The sequence below is a fragment of the Globicephala melas genome, chromosome 4 (assembly GCF_963455315.2).
Source record: "Globicephala melas chromosome 4, mGloMel1.2, whole genome shotgun sequence".
Taxonomy (NCBI): domain Eukaryota; kingdom Metazoa; phylum Chordata; class Mammalia; order Artiodactyla; family Delphinidae; genus Globicephala; species Globicephala melas.
In genome coordinates this window covers 67,409,448-67,427,428 of record NC_083317.1, presented here as the reverse complement: position 1 = coordinate 67,427,428, position 17,981 = coordinate 67,409,448, and the positions used below count along the sequence as shown (strand labels likewise).

General features: G+C 42.4%; 1 protein-coding gene across 6 annotated transcripts in view; it reads right to left on the bottom strand.

The window, feature by feature from the left end:
- CD86 (CD86 molecule) overlaps positions 1-17,981 on the bottom strand; it is a 72,689-nt gene that overhangs the window by 17,000 nt on the left and 37,708 nt on the right. For 5 of the 6 annotated variants that reach the window (XM_060298139.2, XM_030858100.3, XM_030858074.3 and 2 more), the window contains exons 3-5: positions 11,127-11,462; positions 9,229-9,537; positions 6,132-6,284 (exon numbers count right to left, since the gene is read on the bottom strand). In XM_060298139.2, coding sequence (XP_060154122.1) covers positions 6,132-6,284; positions 9,229-9,537; positions 11,127-11,462 — 798 coding nt within the window. The remainder of the gene's footprint in view (positions 1-6,131; positions 6,285-9,228; positions 9,538-11,126; positions 11,463-17,981) is intronic. The other variant, XM_030858110.3, reaches the window with a different exon arrangement.

Below are 17,981 nucleotides of genomic sequence, written 5' to 3'. Positions count from 1 at the left end.
TATTCAAGTCTTTTACTTTCTGCCTTTTGTTATATGGATTGTCTTCTCATTACTGAGTAGTATTATATAAGTATGTATTCTGGTTATAAGTCCTTTATTATATTTATATTTTGCAAGCATTTTGTCCCAGTCTGTGTCTTGACTTTTCATTTTCTTAAAGTCAAAGGGCAAACATTTTTAATTTTGATGAAGTTCAGTGTATCAATCTTATCTTTTTATAATACAGTTTATGCTTACCATGTCCTATCTGAGATTTGCCTAACCTAAGCTCACAAAACTTTTCTTCTATGTTTTCTTTCAAAAGTTTTTAATTTTAGCTCTTATTTTAGGTTTATGATCCACTTCAAGTTATTTTTTGGGGTGTCTAGGTTCATACTTTCCCATGTGGACATCTAACTGACCCGATACCATTTGTTGAAGACTATCCTTTCTGCATGGAATTAACTTGGCACTTTTGTCAAAATCAGTTGACAAAATCATATTTTTTGACTCTCCATTTTGTTCCATTGGTCGATATGTCTGTCCTTTCACCAGTGTCACACCTTGACTACTATAGCTATATAATAAATCTTGAAATTAGGTAGTATAAGTTCTCCATCTTTGTTGTCATGTTTCAGAATTGTTTTGGCAATTGTAGATCCTTTGCATTTCCACATAACTTTTAGAATAAACTTTTTAATGTCCACTAAGGAGCCTGCCAGGATTTTGATTGATAGTGCATTGAAACCAAAGATCAGTTTGGGAGAACTGGTATCTTAATAGTTAGTCTTCTAAACCATGGACACAGCATAACTCTCCATTTATTTAGGTCTACTTTAACTTCTGTCAGTAGTAATGTTTTTTAGTTTTCAGTATACATACAGGTCTTGTACTTGTTTTTAAAAATTAATTCCAAAGCCTTTAATATTACTTGATGCTACTATAAATGGTATTAAAAAATTCAGTGTACAATTGTTTGTTGTTAGTATGTAGAGAAACAATAGATTTTGTATATTGACCTTGTATCCTGATACTTTGCTACACTAAATCAGTTGTAATAGCTTTTAATGGATTCCTTAGGCTTTTCTACAAACATGATCATGTCATCTGCAAAATAAGGCAGTTTTACTTCTTTCTTTCCAATATGTATGCCTTTTATTTCTTTTTCTAGAGTTGTGGCACTGGTTAGGACCTCCAGTACAAGGTTGAACAGAAGCAGTGAGAGTGACATCCTTGCCTTATTCCTGATCTTAGGTGAAAGCAATCAGTCTTTTATCATTAACTATGATGCTAACTAAAGGATTTTAGTAGCTGTTCTTTGCCAAGTTGAGGAAATTCTTTTGTATTCCTACTTTTATGAGAGTTTATCTTTCTTTTTAAAAATTATGAATGGGTATTAATTTTGCCAAATGCTTTTTCTGTATCCATTGACACGTATTCTGTATCCACATGATTTCTCTTTTCAGTCTGTCAATAGGTGAGTTTTATTGCTTGGTATTTGGATGTTAAACTTACCTTATATTCCTGGAATAAACCCCACTTAATCATGATGTATAATACTTTTAATACATTGCTAGATTTCAGTTGCTAATTTTGTTGAGCATTTTGGCATCTATGTTCACAAGGGATATGTGTAGTTTTCTTTTCTTGTAATGTCTTTTTCTAGTTTTGGTATTAGGGCTCCCCCTGCCTTCAGAGTAGCCTAGAAACCGACTCCAGGCAGTAAGTTGTGGAAAATCATAGGGCTCACCTTATCTTTTCCCTTCTCTCAGGGACTATAGTTTTCTGTAGCCTGTTGTCCAATATCTGAAAACAGTTGTTGCATATATTTTGTCTGATTCTAGTTGTTTACGGCAGGAGGGCAATTCCTGTAGCAGTTAAGCCTTAATGGGAGGAAGGAAAAGTCTGTGTCTTCTATATAATTTTAAAAGAGCTTTAACTGTTAGAAAAGTCTCTTATTTCCTTCTACCTTCTTATAACCTTCATCGAGATACCCTTTAGAGCCTCAGTGAAGTATAATCTTTGCACCCTATGGCAGTTTTTAGATATTTAAAGGCAGCACTTGTGTCCTCCCCAAGGCTTTTTTTTTCCCCCCTGGCTGAGCATTCTGAGTTATTTCAGATATTTCTTTCTTTTTTAAAATACATCTTTATTGGAGTAAAATCACTTTACAATGCTGTATTCGTTTCTGTTGTACAACAAAGTGAATCAGCCATATACATGTATATATATCCCCATATCGCCTCCCTCTTGAGCCTCCCGCCCACCCTCCCTATCCCACCCATCTTGGTCATTGTAAAGCACCGAGCTGATCTCCCTGTGCTATGCAGCAGCTTCCCACTAGCTGTCTATTTTACATTTGGTAGTGTATATATGTCAATGCTACTCTCACTTCGCCCCAGCTTCCCCCACCCCACCCGCCATGTCCTCAAGTCCATTCTCTATGTCTGCGTCCATATTCCTGCCCTGCCACTAGGTTCATCAGTACCATTTCTTTTTAGATTCCATATATATGTGTTAGCATACGGTATTTGTTTTTCTCTTTCTGACTTACTTCACTCTGTATGACAGACTCGAGGTCCATCCACCTCATTACAAATAGCTCAATTTCGTTTCTTTTTATGGCTGAGTAATATTCCGTTGTATATTTGACTGATCTTCCAGATACTTTGTAAATCTAATTACATTCTATTTTTGTCAAAGTTCCTCTTAAAAATAATGGTGCTTATAGTGAATACAGTATTTCGGGATGTCTGTACACCAACACAAATAATATTATCCTTTCATACTCATGACAAAATCACCACTGTTTTTTTTTTTAAAAAAAGCTTCTTTTTTAAAATGAAAGCAGACAATAAAAAGACAGCTTCTAAACTTTTGGATTTGATTACAAATTTAGCATTTTGAAGAGTAGATATGATGGTATCACCTGGTTTCAGTTTTTAAGCCCTGTGAAACTTTCTGTTTAAATGGTGGTTAAAAATAATTTATTTTGGAAAAGGCATTTGCCCTTTAAGAAATCATTCCTGAAAGAGCTGAGACTCTTCCAAATTTGGAGGAGGGAGGCAAGTTGTAAAAATTGTAGGTTGCTAGGCACTATTACAATACAGATTTTAGTTAGACAAGAACCAAATGAGGAAGTAAAACTTCAGGAGGAGCTATTTTAGTCTTTCTCCCCAATGGGTAAGCTGAGAGGGTAACTTCTGATTGGGAAAAGACAGTAATTGAAGGTTACGATTTCTCATGCTTTAACTGCCCTATTTGACAAAACAAAAAAGGAGAAGAGAGATTAGAAACCAGCTAGAACAACCATGGCATTTCCCTTTTATTCATTTAACAGCCTAAACAGGGTAAATATGTACGGTTGAGGAATAGAAAAACTGTAACTACTGAACAATCACTGGAAAGGACTTTTGACACCAGGTTAGTTAGTTGGAGGGCTGTCTCCTCTGAGAAAAGGATTAATATTGGATTAAGAGGAAGCTGCACTGTTGGAAAAATTTCTACTCATCGGTAAGCTTGTGTCTCTGTGGATGGGTCATGACTGTTTCCATGTTTGTCTACTGGCAGAATTTAGTTCCTTGTGGACTGAGATCCCCATTTCCTTGCTGGCTTTCAGCTGGGGGCTATTTCCAGTTTCTAGAGGCCACCCACATTTCTTGGCTTACGGCCCCTTCCTCCATCTTCAAGGTCAGCAGTGGTGCGTTGAGCCTGTCTCAAGCTTTGGATCTCTCCTCCTTCCATTTCCTCTTTCTAATCCAGGTGGGAAAGATTCTGTGACTCATGTGATTAGATTGGGTCTACTTGGATAATCCAGGATAAACCCATCATTTTAAACTCAGTATTTAATCACGTATGAAAAGTCCTTTTTGCCATGTAGGATAACATGTTACAGATTCTGGGGTATATGAGGTGGATATCTTGTTGGTGGCATTATTCTGCCTATCATACAGCCAATGCCAGGGGTATCCACAAACAAGTGCAGACATTGCTAAAGTTACAAAACCCAGTTTTACAAACATCTCATATCTACGTGGCATGGTTACTTGGTACATCTCCCTCCTCCAGTAATATCAAGGCTCTTCTCTTTGACCAAACTTACTGGCACATGTGACTATCTGACCAAACAACTTTTTTTTTTTTTTGCGGTACGTGGGCCTCTCACTGTTGTGGCCTCTCCCGTTGCGGAGCACAGGCTCCGGAGGCGCAGGCTTAGCAGCCATGGCTCACGGGCCCAGCCGCTCCGCGGCATGTGGGATCTTCCCGGACCGGGGCACGAACCCGTGTCCCCTGCATCGGCAGGTGGACTCTCAACCACTGCGCCACCAGGGAAGCCCCAGACCAAACAACTTTTATCTACCAATATTCTTTATCACATTCTTGAGGGGGTCGTATATGTACTATGCTCTCTTGTGGTCTTCTGCCTTTTAATACTCATAGCTCAATTTGACCATCTCAAATGCAACAGACACCCTTACAACTCTCTCATGTGTACAGACACATCCTCTTTAACTCCCTTTATCTAGTCTCCTGAATTTTTCTGATAGCTTTTTAGGGGAAGAAACATTTTACTTGGCTTTTCTCCATCCCTTTTCTTTGTTTCGTTTGTAAGCTAATCATTCCAATGCAAAACCAAATTTAGGAGACAGCTTATTTCCAAGCAGAAGGTTGCTTCTGCACATTTAGCTAATTCTAAATGGCAATGAGATTGACAGAAAGAGAAGTTCAAAACGCTCACTTTGAAAAGTCAAAGCCTGGACAAGCATGATATATCTGTACATCTGACCCTGCACTGTGAATTTTACACTTTTGTATCATAGAAATCTCTCAGTATACCCTGTACTTTGGCAGTTTGAACGGCTCTGCTATATGCTTTGTGTTAATGTATTGAAACTGGATTAGCACTCCTAAATTTCTTGTTTTTGGAATACAGCTGGATGAAATGAATGACTGCTAATGTCATCCGTCTATTTTCTAGATGGATCTTAAAATCAGTACTCTGAAATCTTAAGATGCTGACCAGAAGCCTTACTCATCTTGTGCTTTTTACCATAAGCGAGTAAGAAGGTTTTACCTTAATTATTAGCACCAACCAAACTTTTACTGGAGGCAGTTACTGAGATAAAGTCCAAGCTTATCTTACAACTTCATCCAAACCAGCCCAAACCACAAACAGGCATGGGATTCTTATAAAGTCAGGGACCACTTTGCCCCCCACTAAACACAGGGCATTTTTACAACAGAAGTCAGCGGGGAGGCAGCTCAATGCAGTGCTGTTTAAAATAGCAAAACTATGGGAACAACCCAACTGTCCCACAATATGGACTTGGTTAAATTAATTAAGGTGTATCCACATAACGGAGTATCTTGCAGCCATTTTAAATGATGCTGTAGGATAATACTTAGTGACACTGAAAATATTCTTCCAACATTTAGTATAAAAAAGTTAGAAAACAGTACCTGTTATATTATTCAAATTGTGAAAAACAGTCCTCATAATACTGTCCCACTTATGGAAAAATAACGGGTTAATACATAGAAAAATCTGGAAGTTATACACTAAAAAGTCAGCATAATCATTTTTTCTTACTAGTAGAACTGTAGGTGATTTTTATTTTCAGTATATTTGGTAATGGATATGTACTACTTGGTAATCCATATGAGTTAATATTATTTTTTAAAGTCAGTGGGGAATAGTTCATCTAACTTACTTCTCGGTAAACCGAGACTCTTAGAGATGAGAAGGCAAATCTTATGGTCACCTAATCCTCCCCTTCTCCCACCAAACATTCCTGCTTGGACATCATCAGGTCCATAATCGTGAACATTTAGAAGTGTTTTCACCATTTTACTTCATTGAATTCTCACAGTAACCTCATGAAATAAAGTAGGTAAGGCAAGGAATCATCAGCTTTGTTTGGAAACCAGAAGTACATTTGTAAACCTTAGGTTAGAAGTGTTGCCTTTCCTGGAAATCCAGGCAACCTTATCAGCTGCTGAGTCCATATGGGCTTGAAACCCTGAGGGAACCTTTTCCTTCAAACACCTGCTGACTTTTTGCCAGCCTGGGCTCAGCCAACGAGCTCCAGAAGGCAGCTGATTGGGAAGTTAGCTGCAAAGTGGCAATCTGCAGAGGACACGCACTGACTCACCACATTCTTTAGAGGGGCCAGCCTGCGGCTTCTTCCTTTTCTTTAGTGTTAGAAAGAACACCATCCCACACACAACGACCAATGTTACAAGTAGAGCTGCAATCCAGAGGATGTGGTCTGGGACAGGGGGGCTTGGCACAGGTGGCTTTGCATCTAAAAATGAACCCAAGTTTTCAATCAGCCAGGAAGGTTGATTATAAAAGCTTTATAATTGCTGCTCTTCTCTTTGTTTGCATGCCAGAATCTCCTCAGGGCTCTCCTGCCAGAGCAGCCTGAAATCCATGTGATTTGGGCCATAGAAAATCCCAGTCTCAGGGCCTCGGCAGCTGACTGAGAACCAAGCCAGCGACTCTGACCAAGTGCCTGGACTGAGCTGCCTTGCCTTCCCTTCCCACAGACTGAGACGACAATGACCATGATCTAGAAGAGGGTCACCTTGGCCCTTGGTTCTGGAATCTGGGTAATGTACCTGTACTGAGGCTCTGAAGGTACAGTCATCTGGGCAGCATCCGGCTTCCTCAGCCCCCTATGTGGTCAGGCCCCAAGTTTTTTGGTTTTTTTTTTTTTTTTTTTTTTTTTTTTGCGGTACAGGGGCCTCTCACTGTTGTGGCCTCTCCCTGTTGTGGCCTCTCCCGTTGTGGAGCACAGCCTCCGGACGCGCAGGCTCAGCGGCCATGGCTCACGGGCCCAGCCGCTCCGTGGCATGTGGGGTCTTCCTGGACCGGGGCACGAACCCGTGTCCCCTGCATCGGCAGGCGGACTCTCAGCCACTGCACCACCAGGGAAGCACTGGGCCCCAAGTTTTGACGTTTCTCTTATAGTAATTCCTCCATCCACTATCATCTCTAAATCAGGCTCCAGACACCTGTCACCCGGACAAACATAGCAGCCTCTTTACAGGCACCCATCTCCAGCTTTGTTTGTTCTTTCCCCTGATGTCTGGGTGGACTTCCTCAAGCATGGCGTTCAGCCTCTCTCTCCTACTGGAAAACTTTTGATATGTCTTCATGCCCTGAGGATCAGGGTCAGAATCAGCTCCTGGGAAGTCAGGACTTACTTCCTTGCACAAGGACTCCTAAACTTACGGGAAGTTAAAAAACAGGCTTTGGGTGGAAAAATTAGGACTGAGTGGCCCATGTTATAGACATTTATGGGAAGAGGTCTGGTAGTTAATCTCAAATTACAGGAGAATAGGACCAGCTGACCTTCCATTAGCTTAGGGGCATTTTGTGGACCGATGCCCTGTTTCTGGGACCTTAAGAAAAGGAATTGTTGGTACTGCAGGCCACATTCAACACTTTTTGAGTCTATCCCAGTTTAATCTCACTTGAACCTGTTTGGCATACCAGTGAAGGAGGGTAATACTTGTTAACATGGAGGCTGCTACCTTTTGATACCCCAAAAGATTCCTTGACACAGGGCCTAACCTATATCTTATCTAGCCCCATTTTCCTGAGGCAGCTAGAGCTGAAACATTTCTGAACATGGCGGCAGCTAGGAAGGTTTTGGCAGCAGCTGAGAAACGGCAGAAAGGTGAGCCACGGTGAGGCTCTAGTGGTGGCGAGGCTCTGTTCCTGTGGGAGTCATGGCAGAAAGCCCCAGGGTGTGTCATGTGTGGTGATGTTGGCAGTGCCAAGAAGGTGCTAAATTTCAGGACAGCATGGGAGAGGCTTCTATCAGGCCAAGAGAGGCTACAGTGGAAGCAACCAGGACAGACAGGGTGACCTCGCCAGTTACTGAACTGTCAAGAGTCAGAGGTGTCTGATCAGAAGGAAATCAGCACCTGCACAGGGGACTGGCCCACTGGTACAGCTAAGCTGACTGGTGGGGACTGGCCCCAGGGGCTGTCCGTAAGAATGCATCAAGAGGCCAAGTTATGTTTGAACAATGAAACACCAGGAGAGGGGAGGCATTAAAGCCAGAGGATGGAGCAAGGAGCTGGATGGATGCCTTAGGAGGGGGCAAACCAAGGGGCCAGAGTTGGAGGAAGGGCCAAGGCAAACAGAAGGCAGATGGGTGGGGGGAGGGGTCAGGATCAGAGCAAGCAGTGTTGAAGGCAGTGTGGGTACAGAGTGCCTTTATTGCAGGAGAGACTCTTGCAATTACTGCTCCTCAAAAGTGGGGTCTCAAGTATGGATGTATTCTAGGGCAAAGCCAGGAATTTAAAATGGCAGGCTCCTATTAGTGTACACGGCTTAGTTTCAACCCTTTCCCAGTGGGATTGGCCCCCATACTACACTGTCAACATGCCACAAGCATTTCTGCTTCTGCATATTTCCTTGACACATGTGTGCTGATGGCCACCACTGCCTGTGCCCATGGCAGATACTGCTAATAGATTGTGGCCCTCTCACCTCCCAAGCCTGAATGCTGTTTCAGAATTTTTCAGAAGCTACCACAAGTTTGAGTACCTGTCATCTCTTTATCACACTTATTAAGCCCAGTTATTTCTGTTATGGTAATATAAGGTCCCATGTCCTTTAGGAAGCCTTCACTGACCCTCAAGGAACTTGCCTATCTCTGAATGCTTATAAATCTTATTATCAGGCACTCTTGTTTTTAAATTTAGTTGTATATTTCCATGGGATATAATTTAGATTCTAATTCAGTCCTTCTACAATCCAATTTACCATGTGTGTCCATTGTGGAGTTCTGATTCTATTAGAAGGGCAGAGAGCGTGTCTTATACCTTTTGGTTTTCTCCCCTGAAACCAACAATGTTTAGAATGGTTTTGTACTCATAACAAGTGCTATATGTATATATGAATGTGTGTGTGTGTGTGTTTTAATGAGTGGAAGAATTTTAGCCTGGAGAAATCCTGGCATCTTCTAACCTAAGCTTCAGAATCTTCTATCTAAAGGTAGCCCAAAAGACTGGGCCAGTGTCAAGGCTAAGAACGTGCTTCCTCAAGAGCGGCATAGGTTCATAGCCTCTTGGACCTTGTAGCACTCAGATGAAACAAGAGCCCTCTGTCTGGGTCTTTCCTAACAGTATGAAAATGGCCCAGTTGGAGGTTTCCTGGCAAGCAGGGGACACTGGATGATCTGCTTTACCCATCTGTGTATAATACCTGATAAAAGAAACTGTCAGGCTTACCTATATTGCAAGGTGGTGAGAAAAGCAGTGTCTTCGTTGGCTCAAGTTGCAAGACACAGAAGATGCTCACATTTGTTTCAGGAGGGATGGAAAAAGACATGCTGATAGAAATGTTGTACAGTTCTGTGATATTATTTTGAGATTTCTTCATGACAGTGTCATACTCAGTAGTAGAATTCTTAGTTTTTACCAATATGTACATCCTCTGAGGTTCTGGGTAACCTTGTGTAGATGAGCAGGTCAAATTTATGATGTTAGAATTTTCTGTTTGATTAGGAATTAGATTTATTTCTGGTTGACTGAAGTTAGCTGAATGCAGAATAGAGATACAAAAAAAAACAAATCAGTTTAAATTTAGATGTATCTAGAAGGGAACAACAAATAACTAGGTATCCTGGGAACTCACTGGGGGCACACCTGGCAGGCCTCAGGGTGTCTAAATTGTGGGCCTCAGCCCACGGTGAGAGCCACATAATGATCCCACATTTATTTTTCAGGAATGGAGTTGGGGCCACCATGCTTACTTCCCGCTGACCCCAATCAAGGATGTGCTCTCTGAGCAACAGGAGGGGCTCTCTGAGCAACAGGAGGGCTAGCTCCTTCTGCCAGCCAAATCCCTTGCTCTTCTTCTGTAGTCAGTAGGTACTGTGCAGGTTCTACATACTAATTTATAATTTAGTATATTGTTTCTAAAACTTCAGTGATTCGCATGATATTGTTACAAGTTTTGCTATATCCAACTACTCCTTAAGCGCTCTGCTTGTACGTGATGTGGCCGGTGGAAGGTAGATTGCCATGGTGTTACCTACTTTAAACCTCATTAACAATAATTAATCTGGACCTAGTAATCCCACACCTGGGTATCTACTCTAGAGAAATGAAAACTTACGTTTACACAAAAAATTTGTGCATGATTTTTTACAGCAAATCTATTCATAATAGCCCCAAACTGAAAACAACCCAATGTCTTTCCATGGGTTGAGTGGATAAACAAAATGCTACTTAGTAATAAGGAACAGATTTTTGATACGTGCAACAACTTGGATGACTCTCAAAGTCATTACGTTAAATAAAAGAAGCTGGTCGTAAAAGGTTACATACTGTGTGACTTCATTTATGTGATATTCACACAAAGATAAGACCATAAGTTGCAAAACAGGGGTTATGGGTATAGAGAGGGTATGACTATAAGGGCATAGCATGGGGAAATTTTTTTAGGGTGCTGAAAATGATTTGTATCCTGTTTATATTGCTGGTTATATAAACCTATACATAAGTTCATATTAATAGAACTGTACGCCAAAATAAAAATAATTTTACTGTATTTTAATTTTAAAAAGTCTGTAGTGACATTTAGGTTTTTCAAGGCCTGGAAAAATAAGGGAGCTGTTTTGTCAGCTTTCGGGTTGTGTGCCTTGGGTTATTTCCCTCCTGTCTACTGGGCTTATGGTTGGGCCGCAAACAAGTCATAAGCAACCTCCAGGAGGCTGAAGGGAAATCCCAAATCAGCCAGCTGTCACCCTTGGTAGGAGCTCCAGGCAAAGATTTAGTGGGTGAGAACTCTTGGACTAAAGGAGAAAATGAATGTAAAAGAGATTTGAGACCTATATGGTTCATATAAACTTAAGGGCCAAATCACCCATGGTTTTCACTTAGCCACATTACCTTGGTTTCCTTAGTTCTATCTGGTCCCCAAAGCAGATTCTTACAGATCATTCAGAAGTAAACTATAAAAAGTACGAAGGACTTTTAGTTCCCTCCTCCCAAGCCCCGCACTCCCTTCAAACGGGCTTCCCAGAATTGGCTGTCCTCTGCCTCTCTCGAGGCGGCCCTCTCCCCCACCTATTGCAGTCTCATCTGAGAAGTCCCCGGATCTGAATGCGCCATTGGCTACATACCCAGCACTGACAGGTCAGAGCTCATCTGGTAGGTGGGAATCAGTCCTTGGGGTCCTTTATGATGGATGAAACATTGATACGAGCCCTTGTCCTTGATCTGAACGTTGTGGAGTCGCAGTGTCCAACTGTCCTGGTCAAAGCTCGTGCGGCCTATATACTTGGGATGAACATTGTGAGGATTCTCTTGGCCTCTGTACAGCTCATAGAGAACCAACTTATTCTGGTCCTGCCAAAATATCACCAGGTCATCCAGGCTTAGGTTTTGCGAGTTTGGAAAGTGGCATGGCAGGTCTCCAGTCTCATTGAAAAATGCCTGACTTTCCAAGGAAGCAGCACCTAAAAGAAGGAAAGGTGGACAGTGGGGAAAGAGACACAAAAGGGAAGAAAGAAAGAAAGAAAAAAAAAACCCAGAAACTCCATTTCTCTTTATACAATACCCAGATGCTATCTTATCAGTAATGATCTTGAAGAAGTAGATATTAAACTCTGGAACTGTGCATACACATTGGCATGTGCAGAAAGGAAGGGGCTTTTGTCCTCACTCTACTGATAACTAACTGGGTGGCCTTGTGCAAACTGCAACGCCTATGAGGTTCAGTTTCCTTATCTGTTTAATGAAGGGGTTGACTAAATGTTCTAAGGTTCTTTCCAGTACTATGGTTCTGTGAATTTAAATCCGAGAACAGAGAAAATCAGCAAAGTTAGACAACTCATTCACCCATTGGTTACTTCCCTATAATCTGAATATTGATCCTCCTCACTGTAGCTGTTACAGGCTCCATTACTTCTTCACCATGACCAAAAGCTCCCTATCTCCCCTCCCTATCCCCTTATTCCTTGGCCTGCTGTGGTGAAAAGAGTTCCGATATCCCTCCTTTCATTATGCCTCGGTAGCTGGGGATCACAGTGACTAATATCTTTGAAATTCAAATAGTTCCGTTTATAGACTTTCCCTCATGACTGCTGCTCCCATGGCCAGCTCTCCCAAGGGTAAAAACAGTTTGGAAATGACACAAATGGTCAACCAAGGCCTCTATTCTGTGACCTCTCTAAGCTCTTTCGGAGATCAGAAAGAGAACTGGGCAGATTTGATGGTTGTTTTGGGATTGTGGTGGTCGAAGACCATTTAAGGTACATGAATGAAATGCTGGAAATGAATCATAAATGGGAAGGTGAGGATGTACTTTTGGAGTACTGGGGAATCCCCAGGTACCACAGACTTGCTCTGCCCAGGACGCATTGCTTTTGGAAATGTTTTCAACCCCTGGAGAATGTGCTGGGAGAGTTCAGAGAAATGCTTTCATCCCTGAGGGCATATTGGGGTTTGTGGAGGGATTTGGGTCTCCTCACTCCTTAAATGTGATTGCTTGTAGGGTTTCTGTAGGACCTATTCTGGATCACAGAATTACTTGAGACCCGGCCAAGAAATTAAGTAGTGGTGAGTGAGAAGTGCAGGGTTAGGGGAGAAATGCTGTTTCTTAGTTAATATGAAGTTAGACGCCACCTTGGGGAGGGAGTTAGGATGGGTTCTAAGTAAAGCTTCATCATTCCAGACTTCAGTAAAGGGATGTTGACATTAAGGAGGAAAGGAGAAGCAGGTTGGTGAGGGAGATGAGAGGAGTTATCTGAGGCGTTCTTTGAGGGGTGGCAGGAGAAATTAAATTGATCTGATCAATAGGGTTCTCTTCTAAGAGGGAGTAGAAGAGAAATAACAGTGACATGCACTTGGTGAAATTGAACTGTGTGCAGAGTGGCCCAGTGAGAACCATAATCAAGGGGGTGGGTGCCTGGGGTGGTCTTGAACTCTATGGGAAGGGACTCCAGGCATCAGTGAGAGTCAGCACAAGTTTGAATCACTGCCTATTGCATTACACTCACTAGAAGCCTGTGAAGCTCTTGAAAGCAGAAAGTACAGTCTGTACAAGATGCATTCCTGTATTGGAGGGAGGAGGGAAAATCTACCTGGGTACCTGGAACAGCGAAAGGGGGACCTAAAGAAGTCTTACTGTGTTCAGTAACTACTTATCAGGCACTCCTGGGGTGCTGCTACTCCTCTGCTAAACTCTGAATGATAATGTAAGGGTGTCACCTACTGTAAAAGCTTCTAGCAACTATCTCTGGGGAAACTCATGCTGGTTTTATCACTAACTTGCCATATGATATAGAGCAGATGGCCTGGTGGGGAAACCAAACACATAGTTGAAAATTCTGCCAGTTAACAGTCACCATTATGTTATTATTCAGTAGTGCCTCTGGCCTGGAAATGACTTTGCCTTTGGCTTCTTCTGTCTTCCTGACTTAGGGTTGCTTCTCTACAGAGCCTCACAGAGCCTCTTCTCCTGCCCACCCACTCTCTCCACTCACAGAGGGGTCCAAGACCCAGGCTCCCTCTCCCAAAGATTATATGGAATTTTTCTTCCACCCATGTAACTGCTCCCCTCTCACCTGCCAACCGAAAGTGTGGTCTGTGCTCTAAAGGCATCGGCATCCCCAAGGGGATGCAGAATCCCTGGCCCCACTCCAGACCTTCTGAGTCAGAATCTGCATTTTTAACAGACCTCCAGTTTGAGAAGCTGCAATAGAGTATTTCTATCTCTGCCTCCAGAGTGGAATAGAGAGATGACGGAACAAGAAAAATTTGTTTCCATCCATCCTTCCCCAAACCCTCTCTCTTCATCCTGGGGTGGAAATCACGCTGAAGTCCATTCTGAGTGGAACTGAAAGTATTTCACAACTTACTCCATAGTTCCTCGCCAACCACTGGCTTCCATGACATCACTTAGAGCTACGTATGCTAATTGCCTCTCTGATGATATGGGAAAACTTAGCTCAAAGTCCGTTTTTTCTAAGTGGCTTCAGGCCTCCCCTGTTATGACCCTAAACCTTAGGCCACCCAGCTACGGGACTTGCTGGGCTCCCCTGGAGGGTAAGCATCGAGATTCTCTCTCTTTCCTAGCACTTGAGTCATAGAAATGGTCTGGGTCTAGTTAAAACTGGTTGCTATGATGATGTTAGGAGCTAGGCACTCAAGAATCCATCTAGACACCTCCCTAATCAGCTGAAGACATTTCTTTCAAAGGATACTTGAGGACGTCATCAGCAAGAAACTGTTTGGCTGTCAGACAAAAACTATAGTCTTCTAACTTTGTGAGGTCTCTGACCCCACCTGGGACTTCAGTCTTCCCCAGCTACTACCCCGCATGCATGTCTTATGTATTCTAGGGTCATATCTGCCTCATATTACTATGCTTATCTGTACTCATGAATTTCCCTTCTTTTACTAAACTTCCTCCAGAGCTTTACTAGGCCCTATGGAAGCCTCATTCCATTGTAATAAACTCCTCTATGTCTTCAACCTCTTCATCAAATGTTTCTCCCAGGGTTGTGCTTTCATTGAAATCTGGCCCAACCCAAAGAACGTCGCATGCCTCCAGCCGCTGCTTGTTTTATCACACATCAGAGGGACCTTGAGCAGCACTCTTCCCCTTTTGAGGTGTTCTCCTCCCTCACTGCTGTTAGCTACTAATCATTTGTCACTACTTCCTTGCTCACTGAAGATTTTTGGCATTAGATGCAAGGTCTTTCTTTCCAATCAGTTATTCCTATCAAATTGGGTGACTTTGGCATGGATGAGTTTACCAACACCCTTGCCTCAAAGTTCTTTGATCTTTCCCACTTCAAAGATCTTCATCCACAGGCTATTTCAGCAGCCCCTTTCCCATGACATAATCTTAAACCTTATCACCAAGAACACCTCTGCCCCTAGAATCTTAAACCTCAATGTACCAATCTCTGTCCACAAGATATTTTCCACCAAGATTTGCTCTTGATTCTACCTACATCTGTTCTTCAACTTTATTAAGACCTCAGCTCTGTCCAGTCTAGACCCTATAATGCAGTGCTTTCCAAAAGCACTCTCTTAATAGGTAGCTAGTATGACTGAGAAACTGAATTTCCATCTTATTTAATTTTAACTAATTTAAATTTAAATAGCCACATGTGGCTGGTGGCGGTCATATTGTTTGCACAGTGATAGAATATTTTTTCAATCATTCTCTTGCAAGCAACTTCAATAAACTTGCCCCTTTGTGCAGATTTCATCCCAAGAGCAATCTACTTTTGATCTGCATATCTGTTCCTTATGACTGAATGTTTGAGCACTCCTGGAGGAAATTATGCAGTTGATCAGGCTGGTGACATTACAAATTGGTAGTCTGTAGTTCCACTTAACTTGGCCTCTGAGCTGCTCGCCCTGCTCACCACCCTCTCCCTTCCTCACAGCACTTACTTCAGCAGTACCCTCTGCTACTGCTTTTAGTTTCTCTTTCTCCTATTTTTTTAAACATGTTTATTGGAGTATAATTGCTTTACAATGGTGTATTAGTTTCTGCTGTATAACAGAGTGAATCAGCTATGCATATACATCCATCCCCATATCTCTTCCCTCTTGCATCTTCCTCCCATCCTCCCTATCCCACCCCTCTAGGTTGTCACAAAGCACAGAGCTGATCTCCCAGTTCTGAGCTGATCTCCCTGTTCTATGCTGATCTCCCTGTGCTATGTGGCTGCTTCCCACTAGCTATCTGTTTTACATTTGGTAGTGTATATATGTCCATGCCACTCTCTCACTTTGTCCCAGTTTACCCTTCCCCCTCCCCGTGTCCTCAAGTCCATTCTCTAGTAGGTCTGTGTCTTCATTCCCATCCTGCCCCTAGGTTCTTCATGACCTTTTTGTTTTGGATTGCATATATATGTGTTAGCATACGGTATTTGTGTTTCTCTTTCTGACTTACTTCACTCTGTATGACAGACTCTAGTCAACTCTCTGAAAGAGTAAGTGGAGATTGCTGCCTCCACCCCCAGCCTCTGTCCCCACCTCTGTGCTGAAACTTCCCTGGCAGATGTTGTCAGTGGCTTCCCCCCACTGCCAAACACAGAACACTTTTCAGACCTCATCATCTCTGACCACGCTGTTGAACGCCACACTGTTGGCCATCGCTCCTTCTGAAACTCTATTCTTTCCCAACCTCTGACATCCTGGTCAGTTTTCTCTCATCACTCCTTAAATGGTGACTAGGGCAGGGATGGTTCTCCAGGAGTTTTCATGGCTGATATGGTATTTCTGTTAAGATTAGCTTTGCTTTGATCTCATGCTCACCATGGATCCCACTATAGATATAAATATAATGTATATACAATTATGTATATTTATATATTATAGATATATAATGTGTATATTTTATAAAATATAGAACTATACTATATGTTATATGAAATACGATCTATTAAAATATATGGAGCATCATATAATGTAAAATGTAAAACACATCATTACATGCCAAAAAATTCAGCTCCTGTTAAGTCCAAGCCATCAGATTACACTACCCACTGCTCCCAGTATCCATCTCCTCCTAGGCACCTGGCTTCTCCATCACTTCTCTTGCCTAAGCAATTTCGGTCTCTTGCGCACAGTGCCTAGCCTCTCAGTTTCTTGTCCTCTTTTCCTCCAGTATCTTGTCGCCCACTCTACCCCAGCCATTTCTTCCCTGGACCAGACCCCAGACCCTATTGTTACCACTGCACCCCATAAAGACTCTCAATATCAAGCATCTCACCTTGTGACCACCACCTCTTATCTTTTCATTTCATTCTTTCTTCTACCACCACTCCATCAATTCTCCCACCTCACTGGGATATATTATGCATTGGAATATTTCTCACTGTATCTGCAGATACTACCCTAGGCCAAGACTCCATTACCTCTTGATTAGATAGTTGCAATTGCCTCCTAACTGATCTCCCTACTTCCACCCTTGCCCACAAATCTAATTCCTTAAGCCCAATTGATCCTTTAAAATATGTCTCAGATGGTATAACCCTCCTGTTCGAAAGCCTCTGGTGACTTCCCACCACTCTGAAAATTATATCCAAATCCTTTCCCATCACGCTGAGAACTATACCCCCAATCCTTCCCATGACCTACAAAGTCTTATGTAATCTGGCCCCTGGTACCTTTCAGACCTCTTCCCTTCACTTACTCTGCCCCAGCCATACTGGCTTCCTTGCCATTCCTCCAAAATGCCAGGCACATTCTATCTCAAGACCTCCCCCCTTCACTCTTGCTGCACAGCCAAGAAGGCATTGCAGTCTCTGAAGGGAGTTGCAGTCAAGGACTCGGCCCCGTCACTGGCCAGTCACGCTCTTTCACATATTTATATTTGTAGCCCAGGCACTTTCGTTCCTCAGTTTCTTTATTGGGGCCTTGGGCAGATGTCTTCTTCAGATGCTTCTGCTCAGGCTGCCTTATGGTAGGAGGGAAGGAGGACCTTGGAGACACTTTCCCCATGGAGAATTACTTTTCCGCAGCTGACTCAGTATTTCTACTCTTAGCCCTTTCCCCTCATCCTTCCCTTCCACCTCTCCCCAGGGTCCATAAAACTGCTGGAGCCTTTTGTCTGGGGCTCCCTCAACAGTGAGAAGAACCCCCATGTCTGTGCTGATCCACCTGATCCTTGACTGGTGTGCTGCACAGAGGGAGAAAGAAATAAAAGTGTGGAAGAACAAGTTAAGAGTCAAGGGGAGTTAGTCTGAGAAGCTCTAGTATTTTCTAGAAGAAGAGAATGCGAGGAATGGTAGAGAAACAATATTTAAAGAGATAAAGATTGTGACTATTCAAAATGGAAAAAGACGCAAGTCCTCAGATCAAAAGTGTGTTCTAAGTACCGAGTAAGATAAATGAGAATAAATCCACACCTAGATATGTTGTGGTGAAGCTGATAAACAAAAAGCATAAAATATTTTTTCAAATTTACAAAGAAGAAGAATTGAATTGAATCTTTTCATTCTTTAAAAAAA